Genomic DNA, 27,264 nt, shown 5'->3' with positions numbered 1-27,264 from the left:
CAAAGAGCTGATGAGACTCAACAACAACAAAGAAAATAATCCAGTCAAAAAATGGGCAGAAGAGCTAAAAAGAAACTTCACCAAAGAGGAAATGCAAATGGCCAACAGGCATATGAAAAAATGTTCAACATCACTTGTCATCAGGGAAATGCAAATCAAAACTACCATGAGATACCATCTTACACCAGTGAGAATGGCACATATTAAAAAAACTAGCAACAACAAATGTTGGTGAGGGTGTAGAGAAAAAGGAACTCTTCTGCACTGTTGGTGGGAGTGCAAACTGGTCCAACCACTGTGGAGAGCTGTGTGGAGATTTCTGGACCTACTAAACATAGAGCTTCCATATGATCCAGCAATTCCACTCCTAGGTATTTACCCAAAGGACACAGAAACATCCATTCCAAAGAACACCTGCACCCCTATGTTTATAGCAGCACTGTTTACAATAGCTAAGCTTTGGAAACAACCCAAATGCCCAAAAATAGATGACTGGATCAAGAAGATGTGGTACATATATACCATGGAATATTACTCAGCATTCAAAAAAGATAAACACATGCAATTTGCAGCAACATGGATGGCGCTGGAAGGGATCATGCTCAGCGAAATAAGCCAAAAAGAAAAAGAAAAATACCGGATGGTCTCACTCATAGCAGGAATCTAGAAAACTTAAATAAGGGACCAGGAAAATGAATAACTATAAGAAAGTGAAAATCAAAATCAACAAAAAACTATGAACCAGAGACACTTTTAGGGGGGCGGGGGTGGGAGGGGAGGGATTGAGGTCAGAATGGGGGGGCTGCAATTGTATGGGGAATATAAAAATAAAATTTATTATTTAAAAAAAAAAAAAAGAATTTCCATGGCAGCAAACGCATGTCTAAGGTAGGAACTAACTTACATAAAAGGTAGAAATTAACTTGTGTAATTGAGCATGGAAGTTTATTTCTTCATTAAGTTATTGATCCTCCACAAGCAGTTTTTCATTAAACAGGTATCTCATTACATAAATAGGAAAAGATTTCCCAGTCACACTTCTACAATATTTTCTATTAATAAGATAAACAAGAGAAATGAAAGGAGAAACTTAAGACAAGATCATCTCACAAATATTCATTCATGAATATCTATCCTATCCTTAGCTTTAAGTACATACTCTTCAAATATTTGATAAAACAAGAAATGGTCAACTATCTCCTACCAACGTCAACCCTGCTGCCTTTTTTTTGGTAATATAGTATGGTAATATATACTATACTATATAGCATAGTATAGTATAGAAAGGTAAAAAACGGGAAAGTAAAAACCTCATTTTCACCATCTCCTGCTCCCAGCATCGCTGGCCTAGATGCTAGAACCACACTAGAGTTTCTGGTGATTTCCAGGAAAAAAAATTAGGGTTTTCAGATGTGGTGTTAAAGGTTAAATAGGCTTTCTGCATTTTCTTTAAAGACATTAAGCAGTATTAGTAAGAGGGGAAAATAATGCAGTCACAAGGAAACTTAAACATGATATAGTCTCTCATTCTAAGCGCGGCAAACTGGATACATGGTGATTAAATGCTCCAGGTTAGTGTCAGGGCTGGAATAAGAATCCAAGTCTCTTTCTCAGCCTAGTGATTCTGCAAGCCCCAATAAATGTTATCAATATAAACTGAATCAAAGATTAATGGAAACATTTAAAAGGTCTGCCTTATATAAACATGGTATTTGACTCTAGTTTTCTGAAGGTATTAATTGTAAGGCATAAGAGAATAATACTGACATCATTTATTGCTAGTGTTGGCCTTAGAAGTGTGTCATTCCATTTCCTTTTATCATTATCAAAGGATAAAAATGCTCACATGATCAAAAAAGATCTAAGAAGTCAGGGTCTTAGTTTGACAACCAATGCTAATATTGGCCTGGGGTGAGGGATCCAGAGGGGAGGCCCAATAGTCTGCAGAACATAAGCTGAAAATTTGAAGAATTACCAATATTCTAAAACTGAAAAGAGAAAAAGTCACACTGGTAGCTTATATCCTACTTTTTAAATTCTACTCATATGAACATATATCAAGACTGATGCTAAGGTGCATATTCCATTAATGAGGAAGAAGAAAGCAAAAGTCCAAACGTACTAATGATCCTGGCTTCCCTCTCATCCCAGGTGGTCCTGGAAAACCAAAAGCACCCTAAAGGAGAAAATAGCAGAGGAAAGAGAAAAGTTACTATACCACAAAATGTAGATACGCCTCAATTTATAACCTACTAAAAAACTCATAGAGGTATTCCTAGAGAAATTGAGAAAACCATTTCAAACAAGACATGAAACCGTATTGATACAACAATCTAACAAAATACATTACTAAAATAATGAGAACTCCTTTCATTTTAAAGAATTTACACTTTTGCCAGGCTTTTTTTGTATTGATATAAAATGGTAGGGGGAAAAAAAGTCACCTTGTCTCCAGGATACCCTGGTTCTCCTGGCTCTCCTGCAATGCCTTGGTCACCCTAGAGGGCATAAGTTCACACACAGACATGTAAGCATGGCAGACACAGAATATGACCATAAAGCTAATATGAAATTTTCAAAGAGGATTTCTCTACTTTTCCTACTTCTCACAAAAAATTGATAAAAGATAGAACAGCTAAATCCTACAAATAAAAACAAGATATTTGATAAGTTGTGCTAACTCAAAAGAAAAAATAAACATGATAAACTATCTCTATGATAATGTAAATACTTAAATCACCTTATCACCTTTGATTCCAGGTTGGCCCTTGTTCCCTGAAAGACCCTAAAAGAGAAAAAATGGGATTCTGTGACATCAGAGAGAATGTAAAGGGAAAAGTCCATTACGTAAATTGAAACATACCATTGGGCCAGGAATTCCAGAAGGCCCGACTGGTCCTACAAGGCCAACGCTGCCCTGAAAATCAGTAAGAAACAAAGGCATCATTATGCTTCCTCTGGGACTAGAAAGAGAATGTGGCGAAATTAATTAATGTAGAACAGTTCCCTTCACGAAGCTCCCATATGTGCCTTGTTCTGCAACAAGTTCTTTTCTCTATACATTTATAAAGCATACTGATCTTTCAAACTTTAGTGAGTTTCATCCCCTATTTCTTGAAGCCTGTTCATTCTGGCTTAGTCCACTGGATGCTTCCCTCCTTTGAGCACCTATAATACTATGACATTCACCTTGAACTATTTCTCTAACCAGATAACATTTGAAGATAGGAGAAATATTTAAGTGCCATGTTCCCAGGAAGTATTCAGTAAACACTTTATTTGAGCTTCTTAAGATTTTTATTTTACCCATTTTTTTGGGCAAATATTTATTGGACAGTTACTATGTATTAGACATTTCAATGATTTGATTTCATTATTTGAAATTTACAGGATAAGAAAATTTTTATAATTTTTGAACATAAACTTAGTAGTAAACAAAAGGCTCTATTCGTCTGGATTTCTCTCATTCATTCATCATTTAACATTTATTGAACACAGTATGTACCAGATGCTGTAGTAAGTATAGAGGAAACAAAGGTGAAAAAGTCAGCTTTTTCCCTGTCTTGTTCATTTGTCATTTTGTGAGAGCACAAGCTTGTTTTATTCATTTTTTTTTTAATTTCCCAGATCTAATACTTGGCACATAATAATTTCAAAGTATGGAATGAATACTAAAGTAATCAACTTTAAAAATAAGATTTAAACAATGATTTCTAGAGCTCTATTTCTCAACAGAGCATTTCTAATAAATATATAATACAAATTTCAGAATGGAAACTATGACACCTTTACTTTTGAGTGAATCCTAAAGTCTGTGAAACATCTAAGATAAAGTATTTCCAACACGTCTAATCCTGAAATAGCAGTAACTATGAGAAGCAGAGTAATACTTTCCAACTTAATAGATATGCAATATTAATACATCATTAAAAATTCTGTCAAAAGGAAATTATTATTCTTACCGTTACAGTGGCTACTTTATTCAAAGTTCATAGCTCCAAAACTTACGGTACTTTGAAAACTGTGTAACAGACATGTGTGCATGAAAATTATGCAGCAATAATCCATGTTAGTACAGAAGGAAATATTTTACAAATATTTCACGTTATAAAGGAATTAGTAGAATATAGAATGAACAAAATGGTATGGGTATAGAAATTTCCAGAAAACATCATTTTGTTGACTATCAAATATTGTGTGGAAAAGCCTAGTCCTGAAAAACTTTAGCTTTCTGGAAGCATTCCACAATAGGGTAAGAGTAGTTTTCATTTCCACAACCTGAAAACTTCAGCACTCCATACAGACCACATTCTTCTTCCATGAAACAATGGAGTAGACAGAAGAAATGCTTTCATGCATGGGAACTTAGCTGAGGGTGTCTGGGATAGAGCATGAAAGGTGAAGAGCTTCCCACACAGTGAGAAATTATAGAGAACTTTTGAATCAAAGTAAGCCAAAGAAATAGACCGAGGATAGGTTCTTTATATAAAAGTAGCCATTATTGGCCAGTTACAGCTCATATAGTTAAGCATATTGTGGAAAAGACTGAATCCCACACTGAGCTTGTCAACCAGACCCACCCACATACGCTTACAGGTGATAATCACTCTGTAGTTTAATTAAGAAAGCAAATCACAATATCAACGTGCATGGCAGAAATAATTTAGAGGAGTAATATCATCTTTTGTCAAACTCTACTTGCTAGAAGGAACATGTTAGAGATAAAGCAGAAGCTGCAGTTTTGGGCAGGCAGATAATTTACTATGCAATACAATCACCTTCAAATCCTTACCTCCCTCCATTGCCCTCCCATGCCCGCAGACTTCCTAAGCCACAATACAACATTCCTCTTTCCCAAGTATTCTGTCTTTCCTCTTTTCTGCACATCTGAACACAGCATTCTTCTGCCTGAAGAGCCTTTTTCTCTTTCCCATGCCACCTGACTCATACACAGTTTTCACGAAGCTTGAGGAAAGTCTCCTTTGTGAAGCCTACTCTGAATCGCTGAGAACACAAATTGTTGCTTCTCAGTGACTTGACTTTGGTCCACTACAGCAGTAGCTACAATGTATGATATTGCTTATCTTGCCTTCTATGCCATTAGATTATGATGGCTAATTTCATTAGTCATTTTCTTTTCTACAAAATCTCTTTCTGTCTACGAAAGCAGAAAGAGAGAACAGACGACCCAGGTACTATTCACTGATAAATGTGATGGATCAGGCACTGTGCTAAAAAGTCTTGGAAATGAAAAATGACAGACTCATTTGTTAGGCAGAAAAGTAGCAACAGAGAAGTTCAGGTATACAAGTACCAGGCATTAATTAAGGAGGCTGCATGGCATTTGCAGATGGAAATCTTTGCCAGACTACAAAGAATGTTCCCAAGATGTGGATAAGAACCAACCCAATCTAGACATCTTGATCTATGTTAAGAATTTTGATCTGAATATTAAGCTTAATAACAGAAGTTTCTGAGCTAATCAAAGTAATGCTAATAGGTAAAATGAAAAATGCAGAGTATCTTTGGAGTCCAACTCCCTTCTCCTATTACTTTCCCTCTCATTGATAAGACCACTGAATACTACCTACAGGTTTAACCCTATTCAAAATTAAGTGAAAAAACAAAACAAAACAAAACATGGTCCTTTGGTTCTTTTCTCCATATAGAGCTTCTCATGAAGCCTAAAGAAATATCATGAGACATAATACATATCTTAAGGTAATACAGGCTTTAAAGAGGTGGCATAGCACAACAGGTAAAATTCTGGACTCTGGATTTAGGTTACCTGGCTTCAAATACAGCTCAGCACTTATAAGCTCATTAGCCTGACAATACATCACTAGCAAATAAAAAATTACTAGATAGAAATGAGCTGTTATTGCTAACTTTATTATTTTACTAACCTAATATTACTATAGAAAAGTTTAAATATCGAGGCACACTCAGATTCTTTGACTCTTAATCCTACTCTCTTGCCATCCCCAAATGGCAAGTTAAAATTTGTTATGCTGATTTTTACCAGAGTTCCAATAACTAAACTCCAAAGTTATTCCTTTTGCCAAGTTGTCACCTTCTGCTTTGGGACAGGTAAAGGTGGGGAAAGAATACTATAAGTCAGAAGACCTGTGGTCAATTTTAAGGTTAAAACAATAACAACAACAAAAAAACCTGTGGTTATAATTTATGACATAAAACTCTAGTCTTAGTTATCTACCATACAAGTTTGAGCAAGCAAGCTCTAAATTGATTTTTAAGGAAATTCTTAACTTTGCCCAGATCATGTCCTACTTTTGAGTGGATATAGACTTGTTTACTTATAAGATCCTATTTTCATTACATTTCATAAAGATATGTCAATCTTGCTTTTAGCTCAGCTGAATGTGAATTTATATAAAATATCTGCAATTCATACCCTGTCAGAATCAAAAACTTAGCTGAGAGAAATAAATTTATAAAGATCAAAAGTAGCAGTCTTCACTCCAATGAATAATCTAAATTTTATCAGAAAGCTACATATCCAGACTACATTATTTTGGACTCTGCAGAATTGCTTTTCCTCAGCTGCAGTTTGTCTGTATCAGAAACACCAGTAAAAGTCAGAATTCATTGTTTAAAAATGTATTCAGTGGGCAAATAATACAGTCTCTTACATTTTTTAATACAATAAATAAATTAGGCACTAAAATTTTTTAATGTCATTGGTGAAGTCCAGCTCCTACTTTTTGTTCAGGATCGTTTTCCTAAACATGTATTCAACTTTATTCCATCAGGAAAAGTGTATAGTTACCATGTGCTTTTATTTAGACCTATCTGTATATTTCGAGAGCACCAGCTGATATGAAAGACTATCTCAAAGACTATTCTGAAGTGCTCGCTTCGGCAGCACATATACTCAAAGACTATTCTGAAGTGCTATTCTATGTATTATATTTTTGAGGAAACTGGGTCCTTAATAAATATCATTTATTGAGATTGGTCTAATATATACACACATAAATTAAATTTATACATAGCATATGTATATACATACATAATTTTAACTTATGTAGTATGATTAATTTTTGAGTGATACTATTATCAGTCTAACATGTATATCTGGCTAGAAGATACTTTTGAGCAAGGTTGATACCCAACAATGACACTAAACACATTTATCAGATATAAATACAAAAGAAAATATTTTAAGAATATTTGATACTCACTCTAAGCCCAGGAAATCCTGGAGGACCAATGCTTCCTACAAGTCCCTATATAAAAGAAACATACAAAATAGGATAAATGATTCTAACCTATTAATGTGATTTTCTAAATTTGAAGACAAAACTATCTAGGAAAAAAATATCAGATTTCACCCTCTTTCAGAGCTAACTTCTGAAACTTCCCTACCCTTCTTATGCATCCTCCTAAGAAGTGAAAATCTCAGGTTCGCAGGTTATGTTCTTTGAAGGTGACCCTGACTCCATGCTTCTGAATGCATTGACTACCACCCTAGCCTGGTATGAAGATTTCTCTGTCTCTCATATATCTAATAAAGGCAATAATTCTACTAGCAATAAGCATCAGAGGCATAACAAGCCTATGTATTTTAAGAAGAGACAGCTGTCAGCATACAGAGTTAGAACTTTTTCAGATGGTTTAAAACACTATCAACTCATTTGAAGCATATTATTTAAATTCTCTAATCTGCAGTTTTCTCAGACAAAACAAAATAACAGTAATACATAATTATATTTGTATTAATAAATATTCTCATTGTTGTAAAGATCACAATGAAAAACATACTATGGAAAAGGTTTTGAAAATTTTCATCAATTATACAAATGCCAGAAATTATTAACATTGTTAAATAATGTATATGAGATTTTAAACTTATCAATATTAATTTTTAAATGTTTTGTGATGGTCTTTTGCACTAACTCACTCCATGTCTAAATATAGGAGCTACTCCAAATGTAGGCTATATGGATTATGTAGTTGATTCTAATTCATAAGATTCCTTAATTTTTATGCAATACTTATATGACATAGATTAGAGGAAAGCTATTGGATACACTCAGAGAGAAAAAACTGAAGATATTTCTACCTACATTCAAAAAATAGCAAAGTACCATCATCCTTTGATAATGTAATTACACTAATTTTAGAATGGTAACTCCCTCGTATGAAGATCGGCTATCTGAACAATCCCAAAGGAGAAGACTTTCTTGTAAAATATTCAGAAGAAAGCTAGATCAATAACAAATCTGAGTCCAGAAGAACAATCTCTGAGTTCACAACTTTTACATGAGGCTTGTTACTGCCTTCGTGTACATGAAGACTTCTTTCCCACCCTGTCCAAATACAGTATTGCTCAGATAGTTCTAATTCTTCACTTAAACAGTCACATTTAACATGGTCAAATAACAGAATATAATGATCATCTCTCAAGTAAAAATTTGTTTTATGACATTGTGGGCTTATTGCCCATATGATAAATCAATGGGGAATGCGCATAGTGCCCTGGAAACCCAATGTGGCGCTGGCCTTAGACTGCAAGTTCGGACCATCACAGTTTACTCACAGGGCTGCCATCCAGACCAGCAGAGCCTCTTTCTCCAAAGTCACCTGGAAAACCCTGTCTCCGGGAAAGAGGAAGAAATGCTGTTAAAGTCAACACAAATCTTTTTGTTCTTGTTTTCTGATAAAGAATCTAGTAAGAGCCATTTTCTAGCCTCTAACTTATCATGAAGTTAAAAACTTTGTTTGCATGACACTGATTTTGTTAGGTACAATAATTCTGTATTTTATAAAATTTCTTGTATATGCCACATAATACATACAAAAATACTATGTTAGAGAACACAGAAATTTATTATGGGAAGAATCACTGCATGGAGGCAATCTGATTGCAGGGTCAATGCTCTTTTTTTTTTTTTAATCATGATGAAGGAGTGCACTTTTTTAATTTTTATTTTATTTTTTTAAGATTTTTATTTATTTATTTATACAAGCACTGGATACAGTCAGAAGCACAGGAGGGTGAGAGAATTCGCCAGAGCCAGAACGGGGAACAAAGCAGGCAGACCAACAAAATACACTGCTGAGGGGAGCAGCAGGAGGCAGGAGAGGTCTGTCAATTCATGTGGGACCCTCACCAGCGGCCAGGGATCGAACCAGCACTGCAGAGGCTGCGGGCAGCTTCGCAGCACAGCGCTCAACCGCTGCACCACCGGGGAGGCCCGGTCAATGCTCTTTCTACCATGCTATACTGAGTACTTTAACTCATCATTCCAAGATGTAATATGTAAAAAAATTCATTAAATACAATTTCATTGGGGAAATGCACACCCATATAAATACTATAAACACAAAATGCAATGCTACTGAAAATTAAGGTTCCCAAATACTTACTGAAAATTCTACATTGTGAAACTATAAAAGGTAATAAAGTAACACATTTCTTATCATAAATCTATTGTAATTCAATTATTCAGTTACTCATATTTCATATGCAAAAGTTTCTCTAAAGATTTACTATTGGATTTATCAACCTCAAAACTCACTTTCTTAAACACTGCTTTACAAGAGGTTTGTAGGACATGTCAACATTTTAAATAACACTCATTTTAAAATAGCCTAGAAGACTAAAAAAATAAAAGAACATTATTAGATTCTTATGATTTATGGAGGCAAGCTATGATTAAATATTGTGTTTAACAGACTGTCAAAAATCATTGGTTCACTAGTACAAACATGAATGGGCTAAGTTTAAAAGACGGTTTAACACTGAAAAATTGATGTATGTTTCTAAAGATATAGTTAACTTACACTAGAAGCAGTTTGTCTTATTTTGTAATCAGAGGATGAATCAAAAACCATCTGTGTAGTCAAGCATATTGCAGCCATACCCCTTTCAAAGTCAGTTGAAGTTCAGGCAGGCATTTTGCTTTCATTGTTCTTATAAGTCAAATTCTGTTGTCAACAAGCTCACAAATCTGCAATACATCTTTCAACTCTAGATGAACTAATATGGGTACTTGAATATATTCATGATGCACCATTAATGGAAAAAGCAGAGGAAAAATTCTGTAATAAATCTGAAATGATTGATTTTTGAGATAGATCATAAGTAGGTTTTCCAGAAACCCCAGTAAGATAATAAAGTACAAGTGACATGCTGCATGATTCCACTAATGTGAAATGTCCAGAAGAGGCAAATCCATAAAGACGGAAAGTAAATTAGTGGTTGCCAAAGACCAGTGTTGTGCAGGGGGAATGGGGCGTGACTGCTAATGGGTACAGGGTTTCCTTCTGGAGTGATGAAATGTACTGAAATTACATAGTGTGAGAGTTGCACAACTCTGAATACACTAATAATACACAAATTGTATACTTTAGAAGGTGAGTTTAATGGAATATGTGTTATACAGTTTTTCTTAAAAAGCAAAGAATTCATTTGAACAAGGAGTGGGGAAAAAAAACATCCTTGGGGACTCACTGGAGCTCGCCTAAAGGCGTGTTAAATAGGACTGATGGTTCCCATCCTTATCCAGTAGGAGGAGCTATTCTCTAGTTCAACTCTCCACAAAAAAAACATTGCTATTTCTTCCCCCTAAGAGAAGGGGTAGGGGAGAGAACTGTGACCACTTCTCCCCTTATTACAAAACCTGTACTTTATACAACCAAAATAAAAATAAAATACTGATTTTGTTCTCCTGGTAGTTCACTAGTATGTGTAATAAAGACCACCTGTTCAACTTGACTTTACTGTTGAAACAAATTGAACTAATTTCCACTTTAATTTTTTTAAGTATTATATGTATTAATACTCCTGTCAGTTTACTACCCAAAAAATGTTTTTCATTTTTAAATTCCCTATGCTAAAGGGATGTAATTTGTTGTATTATTTTTATCCTTTTTGCATGTTCACCATTTGAATCATCAATTTTTCAAACAATTTCTACTAAATCTAGACATTTTCTTGCTTTATGAAATACAGTTGTTAATGTCAGAAATTTAATATATATGTTGAACATATTTATAGAATGTCCTGCCAATGTTTTCTACTGCTGAATGTCATTTTTTGTTCACTGCTTATTCAGTTATTTCAATTCTAGTAACTTTATAATTTGTTTTTTAATATATGGGAGAGTCTGTATTCCTTTGACAATGAATTTAAATGTTTACAGTCATGGTTCTTCGTTGTAAAAAATGATATTAAAGATTGGCTGTGAAATATGGAATAATAAAAAACACTTTGCCTTTCTTTTTATAAGAGTTTTTCTTCACTTGAAAAAATTGTTGCAAATGAAATACAAAATTTTTCTTAGAGAAAATTTACATTTATTATTATTAAATTTACAAACATTTAATGTAAAACTATAACCATTAATTTAAATCAAATTGTGATCTCATAGAAACATCCTTGCATTGCAAAATGATGTAAGGACCATTTTCTAGGACCATCATCCACAGAAAATTAAATTTTCACTCCTGTACCCAATTTGCCAATTTTATGAATGTGATAATCTTCCAGTGGGCATGCCAGAATTGCATGAAACTTTTACATTGTGCATAATTATCTATTTGAGACTTTCTTTGATCAGTTAGATTTTATTTTATAAAGATATGATGCTTCTGGATTTCATTTAACCTCTTCAAGTTATGGTTGTTTATTTCCACTGTTTGATCAATGTAGGTAGTTCCTAGCCTTTTGTATCTTGTGTCCATGCTTTTGTATGATAATCTGCCTGTAAGCATGGGGGGACTATGACTTGGTTCTTCTAATAGAACATATCAAAGGTGATGGGATGTTACTGATGTGGTTATCTACCATATACAAACCCAAACCCCTCTTTCCAGGCTGGAGCTAAGGACTTCTCTTCTGAGTTTGATTAAGCAAGCACCTGCATTGGAAACATCCACATGAGAGGAAACTGCAGTTGACCTCTAGGAACCATGAACAATCTGCAGGATGTAAGACTGGCTTAGAGCCAAGAGCCAGCAAAAAAAAAAAAAAAAAAGAGAGAGCCCTCAGTTCTATAACCTCAAGGAAATGAATTCTTCTCATCCCTTGGAATGAACTCTTCTCCAGTTAAGTCTCCAAATATAATGCTGCCAGCTGATCTTTTATCCCAACCTTACGATCCTAAGCAGAAGACACAATTAAATAGTATCTTAACTGCTAACCTATGAAAACTGAGAGAGTAAATGGATGCTGTTTTAAGCCACTGTTTGTGATATCTGTTATACAGCAAAAGAACAGAAAACTAATACAATTGGAGATTTCAATTCTTGATATAGAGAATGCATAAAGTTCCACCGACAAATTTATCCCAGAGTGATGTTGCATATAAGACTACTTGCATTGTTTCTAACTTTTTAAAATTTAAGTAAATCACCTCTGGAGCTTTTTCTACCATTTTTTATTTTCTACTAGAAATTGTAATTAATAATTCGTAATTAATAATTAGACATTTTAAAATATAATCAAATATTTTATGTATTTTGTATAATATAAATGCATTTTTAAAACTTCATCTAACTAGAATTTCATATCAATCTAGTTACCAATGTAAATAACTTTTATCATGCTTCCTAAACTTTGTGTCTCTGCCTATAGTAGACACAAATTTTAGAATAACATTAACTGTTTAATATTGTAAAATGTTTCTTGTTTCTAGATGCAGCTGTTGCAAATACTGCACTAATTCTAGTACCTCTGGAACAATAAAGCAGAACAAAAAGAGAAGCAAGAAAATAAAAGCTTTTCGTTACTAAGAAACAGTAGTTCATTACCCAAAATTCTATTGCATTTATGCTGAGAGAAATATTTAATTCATCTTTCCTCTTACCATAGTGCTTCCAGTGCCTGCAAAAATCTTCAGCACTGTCTTGAGCAGTGTCTGTTTCTATTATTGACAGTGATGCCACATAGCAACCTTCATGGCATTCAGACATGAATAAACAAGAGATATTGAGAGTTATTTCTCTCAGGTCTGAACATTGCTAAACTATGATGGTGTCACAGATGGACACCTATCTTTGCTATTCATGTCTTTGTATAGTCCTCTTCCATTTTGAATCATGGTTGTACTCTGAGACCAACAGAATGCAGAAGTTACAGTACATGACTTCTGAGACTAGATCACGAAAGACACTTGACCTTCTCTTCATGGGCACTTACTCCAGTGAAGCCAATAGCTACACTGTGAACATATTCCAGCTGCAATGTAGACAGTTTCTCATGAGGAATAAATGAGGGATCCCTAGCAACAACCAGCAGTAAGTTGGCCAGAGAGTAAGTGAACTACCTTAAAAAAGCAGATCCTCCAGCCACATTCAATTCTTTAGATGGACAGAGTCATGGTCAAAATCATAACTTTGTGAGAAACCCTAAGCTAGATCCACCCAAATAAGCCACTTCAAAATTCCCAACCCACAGAAACCTTAATAATATACACTTATTGCTGATTTAAACCATTAAGTTGGAGTAATCTGTAACATAGCCAGTGGTAACTAATCTATAGTAACAAGTGAATGTCTAGAATTACAGATCATACAAGCCAATGCTAAGTGTTGGGTCCTGAGTCATAGGAGTAGTTATGTGTTGTTTTAATATCTTCATTTTGTTTGTAATGTGCAGGGCTTTGTAAAGCACAGAGTCTAGATCAAGTTTCTCTTTCGCCTGGGTCTAATAATGATACTATTGCCAAACACTAAAATAAAACAAAATCGTATTTTAGATCTGGTATGCCTAAGTAAGTATGTGGCACTAATATTTTATCCAGTCATAGAGACTATATTTGGTAGTATGTCTATACCTTGAAACACTGGAAAACTTCTGGCTTAGGGATTCTAGTAACAGAGTTATTTTCTTAGTTCTACAGAAAATTAGGAAAATACTAGTATAAAATTTTAAATTATGAGGACTAAAACAGTCATAAAAAACTAAATAAATTTTTTTAAAATGAAAGGAATGCTAAATTTTCTGTTAAAGACTATAGCAAGCTGCACATTTTATTCTTTCTAAACAACAAAGGTTTAGAAACAACATTATCTAAAGTATAGACAGGGCCCCCTGGTGGCACAGGGGTTAAGACGCAACCTATGAAACTATCCGCAGCCACTGCAACATGAGTTCAATCCCTGGCCAGGGAGCTACCCGCATGTCACAGTAGACCTCTCCTGACTCACTCACTGCTCCCCTCAGCAGTGTACTTCAGTCAATCTGCCTGTTCTGTTCCCCACTCTGTCTCTGGTGAATCCTCTCACCCCCTTGCATTTCCAGTCTGCATCCCAGTTCTTGTATGCATAAATAAATAAATCTTAAAAAGAGTTAAAAAAAATAAAGTATAGACAAAGAAAAACTATTTCATGGAAGGTATATGTACTAAATAGACATTACCAATAAAACCAGAGATTCAAATTTTTCAAGACCAAGTACTGAAAAGGCATGATCAAGCTAGCTTTTCTAGGATTGAAAACACTAAGATAAAACCAAGAAGTTACTTCTACAGATTTGACACATGAATACATAGTACTAAGAAATCACGATTTTTTAAAAAATCTTTCAAAAATAATACATAGGCCATTAGAGGTGTGAAGTATGCTGTGATGGTCTGATCTCTGTCTCCTCTTTTTTCCTCACAGGTAGGACAATTTGGTCCATACTTAAAGGATTGACCATGTTCTGATAGCTGGGGCTACTTTTAAATTTTGGTTTTTGGAATTTGGAAATCAAGGATCTCCATCCCAATTTGCAGAGATAGCATCCACTCAGGCTACCAGAAAAACCAGCTAGGATCTGGATCCCACTTCTCAAATTCAGATTTCTGCCTTTGTCTTAAAGACTGGTTATCACCGGTCTGGGAATTGAAATCTGCCTTGTTGTTGTGTCCAAGGAAATAATATGGTCTAAACCTCAACCATAAGGGCCTCATCTTACACTTGACATTTTCCCACCCAGAGAATACAGTCCCTGAACCTAATCAAACCTCCTGCATCTCTGCACTCACATTTCCGACTGATAACTCATAAGGCCTTCCAGATTTTCTCTTACACTATCTGCCCCCCAAATAACTGCTTGCCTCAATTTTCACCTCTTCAGGTCACATTTCTAAAAAATCAGGCTCTGCCTAGACTTCTCCCAAGTAATTCACTTGGTGTTTCTCTTTTCTGTGTCTGTCCCAACTTTGAAGATGTGTTGAATTCCATACACTGTGTCAGGCTTCAATTAGTCAGATACAGTTCCTAAAGACTAAGCTCAGTAAAGTAGAATCCAGAAATCATATTTTTCCTGAAAGGTAGAATCACCTAACAATTAATGATAATTTTTCATAATGCTAGTGACAATAGTACTTTCTTTATGCTCAAATTAACTGCAAACTTTTCCTAAAACAAAGAAAACTCTGTCTCCGAATTCTCCATAAAATGAATGTATCTGAGACCCTACTTTGCAATATGTATTTAAGATTGTCTTGGGTTAAGGATAGAAACTAGTAACAGATGTTTAACAGAAGGATTTTATATTCTGAAATTCTAACACTGAAGTTAGAAGCCAAAATACAGCTTACTTTAAATAGACTCTTCTAACAAAGATGTTGAAAAAACAAGGCGGAGACACTCCTTTCTATAGTTAGGCAAGAAAACATCTCTGTAGTCCAGGTGCCTTGAGAAAATATCCACCATTTAAAGTAGTGATATTTTGATTTTCATAGAACGAAACTGAGTACACACTTTCTCTTTGCCAAATGTTGAATGTGACATGATTTGATTGTTTATAATCCACTATCAGGTCTGAAAAGCTTCTTAGAAAATCTCTGTATTTTGACAACAGTTTTCTAGATGTTGGTGGGAGTAACTTCCATCTCCAATTTCATGTTTGTTTTGAATCCCAACAAGTCATTTCTGGCATAAATATTTTATTTTTTTAAAGATTTATTTATTTATGCATACAAGAGCTGGGGTGCAGGCCAGAGGTGCAGAGGGGTGAGAGGACTCACCAGAGACAGAGTGGGGAACAGAACAGGCAGATCCAGTGAAACATACTGCTGAGGGGAGCAGCAGGTGAGACAAGAGAGGTCCGCTGTGCCATGTGGGTCACCTCCCTGGCCGGGGATCGAACTTGTGCTGTATTGGCTGCAGACAGCTTCATAGGCTGTGCCTTAACCCCTTGCGCCACCAGGGAGGCCCCTATAAATATTTTAGGTTTGTGGAGCCATATAAATCTGCATAACCAATTTAGTATAAGAGACTACTGACTAAATCAATCTGGGAGCCCACTAACATGTTTTTTTAAAGCAACTAAAGAATTTCCTGATTGTGGCACTACAGTATGAAGTTTGAAAAAGAAGCTACTCAGAATTAGGTAATATATTAAAAAGAAGCTACTCAGAATTAGGTAATATATAAAAAACCTAAAGATAGCAAATACATACAAATCCTCTCTCTGCCTTCCTTAATTATTTTAAAAAAGCATTTTCTTTCTATTATAAATTAGTGGATACGTTTATGCTTTTAAAGAATCTGGTACATACCAGATATGCTCCAAGAAGCTTCTCAAAGACAGTAAAACAATTAAATAGAACAGTAGTTCTATGGTATTTCAGTTCTGAACAATAAAGATTGCCTATTATCTTGTTTTCATCCAAGATCTCTGGAGAATGACCTTGAGATGAACCCTAATAACCACAGATAAAAGAACTGATTAATAGGCTCTTGAACTTCTACATCCTCAAAGGATGGTTCTATGAAAGGTACCCAATGCTCCCTGGCTGTCCTCAAATGTTAATTGGCAATAATGATTTTGATCCAATTGTGACATGGAGAGAGAATATAAAGGAAGGAGTGGAAGAAGTGAAAATATGTCTCAACATCCAAAAGCGTTTAAGTACACAAATACTGACTAATTTGTAACTGATTATATGAAGACTTTAAAAATAACTATTGTGGTTAGCAACTATCTCATATTAAGAACTTGATGTTTAAAAGTAGCTTATAATACAAGAAAAACTTTTCAAATGCTAACAACCTAAGACCAAGGAACAAATAAATTTGTTTATCTACTTTTCATATTCTTTGATCCTAAAGTATACCAAATTCCTAACAAAATCAAATTTCCTACTTTTCCTGGTGGAAAACAAAAACAGATGATGTTACAAACATCAGCTCATCTGTAAACACTGAATAAAAGCAATGTTTGACTTTGGTAAAAAGTTTTCTACCAAGTAATGAAATAATAATTAATTTCAAAAATACTAATATGAGGCCAGATAATAAATAACTCTTAAATGAGCAAAATAATATTTTAATGTGTCCATTTTCAGTATTTATACTATCTAGCAGAAGGTATCCTTTACTTGTAAGTATAATTTTAAAAATATAGACATCACTAGGGAGTTGGTTCACAGCAACTTAATAACATGCTTAGTATATACTCAGGGAAATAAGTGATCATTTGTCCAGCAGGATGAGCATATGATTTATGGTAACATTCAAATCTAAGCTTAGCAATGTTACTAATTCACTGAACAACTCTGGACATGACTTTTATTACTCTTTTACGTGTTTGTGCTATGTGTATATGCGATACAATGTCTATATATTTTTTAATATTTTGTTAACTATATCAATACAAGTCAAAAACAAACTCAATAGTGTGCAAAAGTTCATCTTGATTAGTGTTTGGAAAGATGTCAGCCTGAATTATGAAGTTTTCTAAGCTTATTACTGGCAGTATTTTATTCTCATGTCCTCCATCTCATAATGCAAAAAAGTCATGTTCTTTCAGATGTATAGCTTTCTGTCATTTTTTATGGTAGCTGTAAACCTCTAGTTCTGCCTCTGTATTGGAATATCTGTTTCAAATATAATAATAACTCCAATAGACAATTTAATACATAGCCATATTTGTATTCCACACATCTGCTATTTTGCATATCAAATAAAGTAGAAATATCAAAAGATACTTTCATTTTATGATTATTAAAACAATCAATGACCATTCTGTCAGAATCATAATCACATAAATTAAAATACTCACATCCCTTGATGTATAATACTGCATGTTAAAATTCCCCTCCAAAGCAAAAGATGATTTTACTTACAATAAACAGAACATAGGGTAGTAGCATTTATACATAGCTCAATACCTAAAACAGTTTCTGAGATCAGCCATGGCATAATTTGACTTGTGGTTGTAATGTATCTTACTCTAATCACAGCGGTTTCCTCATAAACATGGTTGTGTTGCAGTTAAAAACAAGCATATATCGCATATATGACATTTTAAAACATAAGACAGATATTCTATTATAAATACTATTTAAGGAAAACAAAATACATGTGCTTTTCAAATATAATTTTTCTAAGGGATTTAAATCTATTTAAAAAAGGCACATATTTTTAAAGCAATAAAACTACAAATTTTGTAATGAAAGCAACAGTGCTGCAATCAAATGAAGAACCCAATAATAATTCCATTCACTATTTTTCCACAGCTTTCTTGAACTCCTCTTTTGAATTCAATGGCAACCTGCTGAATAATTTTAAAATTTCTCATGGAGTAAAAACCAGAAATTTCATGGATAATTTTATAGTTCATTATGGAGTAGGACACTAAATTACCTACTGCCAAGATAGAATTTATGTCTGTATAAGACCAGTATTAATAAATGAAGCTCAGACTTAGATATGTTGCTCTGCACTAAACCTTAACTTATTAATTTATTAATAAATGAAGTTAACTTATTAATTACTTCAGTAATATGTGCAGGGGCTTTGAGAAGATATTCAAGGGGCTAAAAAAAAAAAAGTAACGTACCAACACAGTGAAGCATAATAATATAGAATTAATCGATATGTTATACAAAAATCTAATAAAGTACTTGAGAATGAAAAATGGTGATGATGTAATAGTAATGGTAATAGTTTCTGTGGCTATAATTGCCACTGATAAGTTTCTTTTTTTTTTTTTTTGAGGTAACATTGGTTTATAGCACTGTATATGATTCCAAGGAATAGGATCGTACCTTTTCAGATTAGCTTTAAAGTTGAATATAAAGGCAAGAATTTTTTAAAATCTCTTGACAGATTGGCTAGTTTTTCTTAATAAATTAAAATCTAAAATGGACAAAATATAGTTTTATCACATTTTGGTCAAACATCATAGAAAATAAATGATGCTCTTGTAAGCATATTAGTATAATTGACAGTAGAGATACCTAAGTACTAAGGAAAGGATCCTGGGTTTACATTGAGAGCAGCTGGGCTCAATTCTTGATTTAATTTTTAATTATGTGATTGAGAACAAGTATTTTAACATCACTGACCTAATTCTCCTGACCTATATAATGGTAACATTAATACCTATTCTAATATATTTTCAAGAAAAATTACAAAGCTAAAATAATTAAATGCTTTAAAGGGATATAAATTTTCTGGAGACATTTGTAATCCATCAGCATTATATTTATATTCACCAAAATTTTAGGAAAACCTATTAAAAATTCAAGTTTCGTCCTCATACGGAAGGTAGTGTAGCACAGAATATCTCACCCTAAATACTCTTTGAATAGTAGTAAACTGAAAAGCAGGTGGCCTTTCAGTGATTCAGTCAGGTTAATCTGAAGACACTTCTCTGAACCCCAGTTTTCTCATTTGTACAATTTGGGAGATAGGATGATGTCAAAATTTCTTCCCATCTCTGAAATTACTATGTTATTTAGTAAAATTTACTTTCTATGATTTTTTAAATGCAAAAACATAAGATTATGTAGTTAACTAGATTATGAAGTAATAATCTCTAGCAGGCATTTCTGCATCTTCTAAAACAGGATACTATTAATATTTTTAATTGTGTATTTTCTGTGACATTGTGTCTCCTAATTATGAAGACAAAGGTTTCTCTCACTGGTATATTAAAAGGGTTAGAAGTGTTAAATTCAGAATTATTTTTAAAATCTAAAATTTCTTTTACATTCTCAGGCATTATTGATAGACTACTGATGTGGCAAAAATTGAACTCTGTTAAATGGATTGTGATCGGTGAGAACACAGACAACTACATTCATAGGCAAAAGTTGAGATATAAGCTCAGACTTAGATATGTTGCTCTGCACTAAACCTTAAGAAAAAAGAATCAAATTACCTGTCTTCCCTTAAGACCCTTCTTCCCACGGACCCCAGGAACACCCTAGAATATAGAAAAGTCAAAAGTAAATATTTGTTGAATAAATGAATGAGTAGACAATACAGATCTTTTATCCCTCAAACATCAATCAAGTGGCCCTTTTTTCTTTCTTTATAACAAAACCCAGATTTTTCTCCAAGAACCACACTGTCTGTACTTCCATACCAGATCCTTTTATTCTTCTGGTGATAGTTACTAGTTTGGTGGTACGCATTCAACCAAAGTTGGCATAACCAGACAGGAAGGTCTTTTTTGCCGTACCTAAGGGGCAATTATCTCCTTTCTGTCTCCTGGTCTTTATGACTGGACATAAACAAAGGCAGATTTAGCTTTTACACTGGCAATCTTGCAATCACAAGGGAATCCAGTCTTAAGATAAAGCTTACATGGGGAACAGAAAAGCAGAGGATGATATTGCTGTGCTCAAGATCATACTGTACCAAGATCCCACCTAACCCATGGATTTAAGTTCTTGCACAAAGTAGTACAACTTAGTATCCAAATATTCAGTTTCAGAGCCAGTTATTTATGTTCAAATCCTGCCTCTGCTCCAATTACCTTATATAGTCTTAGCCAAATCTTTCCTTTCTGTGTGTGCCTCATTTTCCTAATCTACAGTGAAAATAATAATAATAGTACTTATCTCACTGGGCTTTGTGAGCATTAAAAGAGTTTAATTCATTGGAAGTAGGGCTGACCCTTGAACCATGTGGGAATTTAGAGATGCAAATCCTTGAGCACCCAAAACTTTACTAATAGCCTGCTGTTGACTTGCCTTTCTGATAATATAAACAGTTGATTAGCATATTTTGATATATACATTATACACTGTATTATTACAAAAAAGTTGGAAGAAAGAATTTATTTAAAAAATTATAAGGAAGGGCCTCCCTGGTAGCACAAGGGGTTAAGTGTCAGCACCGTGAAGCTATCCAGAGTGACTGCAGCACAGCCAAGAGCTCAATGCTCCATCTCTGGTGGCCAGGGAGCTAACCCACATGGCACAGCAGACCTCTCCTGACTCGCCTGCTGCTCCCCTCAGCAGTGTATTTCAGTCAATCTGCCTATTGTGTTCCCCACTCTATCTTTGGTGAATCCCCCACCTTTGGCCTATACCCCAGTTCGTGCATAAATACATAAATCTTTAAAAAAATAAAAAATCATAAGGAAGTGAAAATAATGTACAGTACTATACTGTATTTATCAATACTGTAAGTTTATATCATCTGTTTATAAAAATATCCACTTCTCAGTGGCCCCATGAAGTTCAAACCCATGTTACTGAAAGGTCAACTGTATTTGCATAACACCATATATATAATATATATCATGTATATTATTAATAATATAGTATTAATATAATATATTATTAATATATATGATATATATATGTGTGTGTATATATATATATAAAACCACTTAATAAGTCTCATTTTTAAATCAGTTTGGGTTGGGGTTGTCTGTCATTTGCAGTCCAAAACATTCTAACTGATTTAACTACTTTGAGACTTATTATCACTTATAAGCCTTCAAAGCTAAGAAATCTGCCAGGACTATGTAGTTTGGGATTTATAATACATATAGACAAATTAGAAGATATCATTTTCTGGAGTCATCCATCCAATTTCAATTTAGTAGTGTTGATAAAAGCTCATGTGAGGTGTCTGTCTATAAAGGCTTAATACGTTAGACCAAGCGGACTCATTTCATTAAACCTTTATGCATTTTCACAAAATATAACCAGTTTTTTATAAAGCAATAAACTAATTTTCCAAAACTCTAGTACAATCACTAGGTTTAGGCAAAAAAAACAAAGGATAATGCAGAAAGAGCTACATATGTTCTTCTTCATGTATTATCCTATATTGACTTCTAAAAAGGTCTTTTGCTTCCATTTGTTTTTCAGGATTGATTAGCATAATATTAATACCCAGTTAGCTAGACCATTGATGGTTTTATTATTTTTTAAAGATTTATTTATTTCTGCATACAAGAGCTGGGGTGTAGGCCAGAGGTGTGGGGCAGGGGTGAGAGGATTTGACAGAGTGGGGAGTAGAACAGGAGGATCTACTGAAATACACTGCTGAGGGGAGCAGTGGGTGAGTCAGGAGAGGTCTGCTGCGCCATGTGGGTAGCTCCCCAGCCAGGGATCAAACTCGTGCTGCAGTGGCTGCAGACAGCTTTATAGGTTGTGTCTTACCACTTGCTCCACCAGGGAGGCCCTATTGGTGGTTTTAATGAGAACTTTGAAATGTCAAAAGTATTAGGACATGGTACCCACAATAAGCAAGACATTGCAAGATGGTTTTATATTTATGGTTTGACACAGGTCTTGATATTTTCATATAGACTGATAAAAATTAGTGAGTATAATTACAGGCAGTTTTCCTATTGGTGGAGTGTCAACAAGAGGATCCTTACATCCAATAACATTTTGCAAGAATATATACTTCATTTATTTTATGACTAAAAATAAATTCATGTTAAAATCAAAAAAAGAGTCTATCATGAACAACAGAGTAATTAACAATGTAAACAATATATACTCATTTGGGTCAAGAAGGAGGAACTCAGTTCTTTACATGATACTTGTGAGATCACGTTGACGCAATTTTGCAAGTGAAAGAAATGAACTGCATGTCCACAAAGGGGAATTCTTCACCTCATGTCACCAAAAAAGACTCAATATTTTAATTATCATTACAATACATTTAAGCTCTAAATATTTCTTCTTTGAGTAGCATACACAATACAAACAATGCAAACCAACATTACCTCAATTTTTTTAAAAAGTGATTTAACTCATTAACTTAAAAAAAACTACATATTTGAAAAATTCACTTACCAAAGAATATGATATACTTTTATTTATAATTATCAAGTTTCCATAAATAAAAATTTTGTTCTGAGCAGCATTCCAATAGTAATAGAAGGGAGTGCTAACTTCTGAATGTAACCTCTAATTTCAAACTTTATGAAAATATACTATCATTGTTCCATTTACTTTTTATAATTAGTCTCACTGTAAGTGAAGGAACACAGATAGGAATCACTGACTTGCATATGACACTAAAAGCTAGATATCATGAAATATGCTAGAATTCTGTATCTTGACTATGTCTTTTCAGTAAAACCATTTTCAAAAGGCTCTATCATTATTCATAAGTACCCTCATTTATGAACAGCTGACCTCCATTAATAAATCAAAGAAAAAAGGGCAAGTGATTTGCTGCATACTGCATTACAAAATACAAGACCATTCAAGATTTTATATACACATTAAAGATTAATGAGTTACAACACAATATTTTCATAAGTAGGTATTTTAATACAATTGGTTTTCAAAAATTCATCTTCAATGAACAATATATTTGTATAAAATTTAAGAAAATTTAGCTATATTTCTGGTAGGTGATTTTTCCTAAAGCTGACTTGCTCTACCCAGTAAAATTACCTGCCTGGCATCTGAGTATATGACCCCTCCTCTATATTATAAGTGTATCACCTTACAAGTGAAATTGGAAATGGACCTACTCTTTGTCCTTCAGGTCCCAATTGTCCTGCTTCTCCAGGAGAGCCAATGAAACCCTTAAAGTAAGCAAATAATATTTATATTATTTTCATTTGTAAAAAAAATCCAATTAAAGCATTTTCATATCAATTATAAATCTTTAAAGTAGGAAGATATCCCCTCATTTTGATTTTCTTCCAAAATTACACATCAATCTTTTCGTATATTAATGGTTAACAAAAATTAAGGACACAAAACCGTTTCTCCATTGATTTATATAGAAGATACAGGCAGAATGAAGGTTATCAAAGGAATATAAGAGGAGGAGGAAGAAATTCATTCCAATGTGGCAAGATGTAACAGCAATAAAACAAGAGGTTGATACATCTACAGATTAGGTAAAATCTTGATAAGGATGAAGAACACTCCAAACAGAATAATTACAATAAGCAGATACAAATAGAGGGAACTCAGTGTTTATAAATGGTAATTAAAAGCATTTTATATATATAAATGCTTTTTCTATATAAAGCAAAGCATAAATAATACTCTACCACAATCCCCTACGTTTTATAAGTATTTTGCTGTCAAATCATCTATATTTGTCTTTGTCATTCTGATTTGCTCTACTACACATAATTCCCTCAAATTCCTTTGCAATAATTGGCAACATTTTGTCTTTTCCTTCCCTATAGTTGAAGAAGTTGAAGCTGTTTAAAGCTTTTTAATTTGAATTATCCCCAATTGTTTATTTTTTTTAAGATTTATTTATTTATGCATACAAGAGCTGGGGCACAGGCTAGAGATGCAGGGGGCGGTGAGAGGATTCACCAGAGACAGAGTGGGGAACAGAACAGGCAGACTGAAACACACTGCTAAGGGGAGCAGCAGGAGAGCTCTGCTGCACCATGTAGGTTGCTCCCTGGCTGGCCAGGGATCGGTCTCATGTTGCAGATGCCGCGGATTGCGTCATAGTGCGGTGCCTAACACCTTGCACCACCAGGGAGGGCCCCCAATTGTTTATTTTTTATTTTTATTTACCTTGTCATAATGATCAAGTCTCCAGAAACTTTTGTCATTTATGTCATAGAACATACGGTCAATATTTCGTCTATATAATTTAAGTCATATATTAATCTTTAATCCATTTTGAATTTATTTTTGGACATGGAGTTAGAAAGTGATCTAACTTCATTCTTTCACATATGGCTGTCCAGCTTCCTCTCTAAATGTATGATGACAGCTGCTTCATTATAAATTAAGTAATGATGCATGTGTATTTCTTTGTTTCACTGATCCATCTGTCTATTGGTATGGCAATACCATACTGTTTTACTGTTGCTTGAAAACTAAATCAGGTAATGTGATACCTGTTTTTCTCTGGGTTGTTTTTGGGTTGTTTTTCAAGGTCTTTTATGGATCCATATACAATTTAAATGTTTTAATTTCTTTGAAAGATACAGTCTGATGGAAATTGAATAAAATTTATATATTGCTTTAGGTACAATTGTATAATCATTTTGATTAAATTGATTCTTCCTATCTATGAGCATGGTCTGTCTATTCATTTACTGATGTCACAATCTAAACACTTTAATGATCTCTGTAGTTCTCATTGTATTGAGGTTATTGGCATATGATTGTTGATAGCAATCTCTTATGAAGACTATTTCTATAGCAATTTCCTCTCTTTTCTAATTGTTCAATGTTTACTTTTCTTTTCCTTGTTAGTCTAGCTAGAGGTTTACCTATCTAGTTTTTCTTCTTAAAGAACCAACTTTTAGCTTCACTGATCTCTTAAATAATCTCTTTGGTCTCTATTTTGTTTATTTCTGCTATTTTTTATTATTTCCTTCCTTCAACTAACCTTAGGTCTGGCTTGTTCATCCCTTTCAAGTTGATTTTGGTGTAGTATTGTTTATTTGGATTTTTTTCTTATTTCTCAATATGGGTCTGTATTGTAATTATCTTCTCTCTGAAGACCATTTTTGCTGCATGTTATAGATTCTGGGACTCATATCATGTAGACTTTCTGATTTGCATAGAGGCTCTTTTAAAGTTCTGTTTCAATTTTCTCTTTTATCCAGTAGCTACTATGCAGCATATTGTTTAGTCACCTGTTTTTCTTGTTTGTATGTAATAAATTGATTTCTAACTTTATGGCAATATGGTCAGCATGAGTACTTGGTCTGATGCCAGTCATCATGGTTTTACTGATAACTGACTTGTGCCTGAACATGTGGTCAGTCGAGTCTTGAAATGATCCATGTGCACTTGAAAAAAAAATGTGTTTGCAGCAGTTTTCAGGTGGATTGTTCTATGATTATCTGTTATGTCTATTTGGTCATTTAAGTCTATTTGTTTCCTTATTTATTCTGTCTTATTGCTTGCCCACAGCCGTAAGTGGAATATTAAAATCCCCCAGTACTGTTGGTATTGATGTGCTATTGTTCATATGTCCAGTTAGTTGTTAGTAATTGTCTCACGGGTCTTGGTGGCTCTGTCAACTTATGCATACATGAGTGTTATTTCTTCTTGGGTTAATCCCCTAACTATAATCTAATGTTCATCTCATTACCTTTTTACATTGGAAATGTCTTTTATCGGACAGACATGTAGCTGTTAGGGGCTCAGAATCTTAGACTTTATATTTCAGATAACCAGAAGCTACTGACTTGGGTGATTAACATAGTTGTAGGCTGATTTTAAACTGTATTTCTAATATCTGTTGACAGGATACACAATATATTCAAGACAGAATTACTAGATGTAGGAAAACTTGTTACAAATTTCTTTCAGTGGTCCAAATTTGAATGAATATGCATCTGGATCACTGATTAAAAAGAAACTTTACTTCCCATCGTGTACCAGGGCTTATAAAGATAAAAATGAAAATCAGTACCCTCAAGAATTAGTAGCTTTTGGGGAAATTATTTTTTCATAAATAATTATCTTAATGTGACATAATTATGTGATATGTGATGTGATGAATATCAGATACAATGGGTACCCTGGAGAAAGAATAACCAATTTTGCCTGAAAGGAAGATCTAGGAAAGTTTTAGAGAGGAGGCAATATTCAGGCTAGTTCTCAAAAGAAAGGAAAGGCATTTCAAGCAGGGTTAACAATGTGCCATCAACCATTCAATCAATAAAAATGAAATGAATGGTATTTTTATGGGAATGTGTAGTTAGTGGGCAACAGATGGGACTTGAAAGTGTGGCTATGGACAGATCATGAAGTCTTTTTATAGTATGATGGAAAGTTTGTAATTTATACTGTAAGCAATTAAAAAAATTAAGGATAGTTTAGATAAACTCAAACTTGCAGTTTATGAAATTCACTAGGGTTACTCTGGGTCAACAGATCTTTCCATCTGTCTCAAGGACTGAGGCAAAGTTGGCTTTAAGGTTTATAGTTAGACTGACAGGCAATTGTAACCACTGATACAAAGATAGAAAACAAACAGGAAATCCAAGATACAAATGTTTATTGAAGTCATTCAGACTTATTTGTTATAGCAAACCAAAGACACCATTGAACTCTACACTTAAAAATGGCTAACATGGCAAATTTTATA

At 33.9% G+C, this 27,264-nt stretch overlaps 1 protein-coding gene across 1 annotated transcript in view; it reads right to left on the bottom strand.

The window, feature by feature from the left end:
• COL24A1 (collagen type XXIV alpha 1 chain) overlaps nt 1–27,264 on the bottom strand; it is a 260,287-nt gene that overhangs the window by 168,580 nt on the left and 64,443 nt on the right. The window contains exons 11-18 of the mRNA XM_037499346.1: nt 23,708–23,761; nt 20,132–20,176; nt 8,564–8,617; nt 7,206–7,250; nt 2,864–2,917; nt 2,741–2,785; nt 2,445–2,498; nt 2,123–2,176 (exon numbers count right to left, since the gene is read on the bottom strand). Coding sequence (XP_037355243.1) covers nt 2,123–2,176; nt 2,445–2,498; nt 2,741–2,785; nt 2,864–2,917; nt 7,206–7,250; nt 8,564–8,617; nt 20,132–20,176; nt 23,708–23,761 — 405 coding nt within the window. The remainder of the gene's footprint in view (nt 1–2,122; nt 2,177–2,444; nt 2,499–2,740; nt 2,786–2,863; nt 2,918–7,205; nt 7,251–8,563; nt 8,618–20,131; nt 20,177–23,707; nt 23,762–27,264) is intronic.

This window comes from Talpa occidentalis, unplaced genomic scaffold, assembly GCF_014898055.3.
Source record: "Talpa occidentalis isolate TD23 unplaced genomic scaffold, MPIMG_talOcc4v2.1 talOcc4.9, whole genome shotgun sequence".
NCBI classification, from domain to species: Eukaryota; Metazoa; Chordata; class Mammalia; order Eulipotyphla; family Talpidae; genus Talpa; species Talpa occidentalis.
This window is presented reverse-complemented; position numbering and strand designations above follow the sequence as displayed.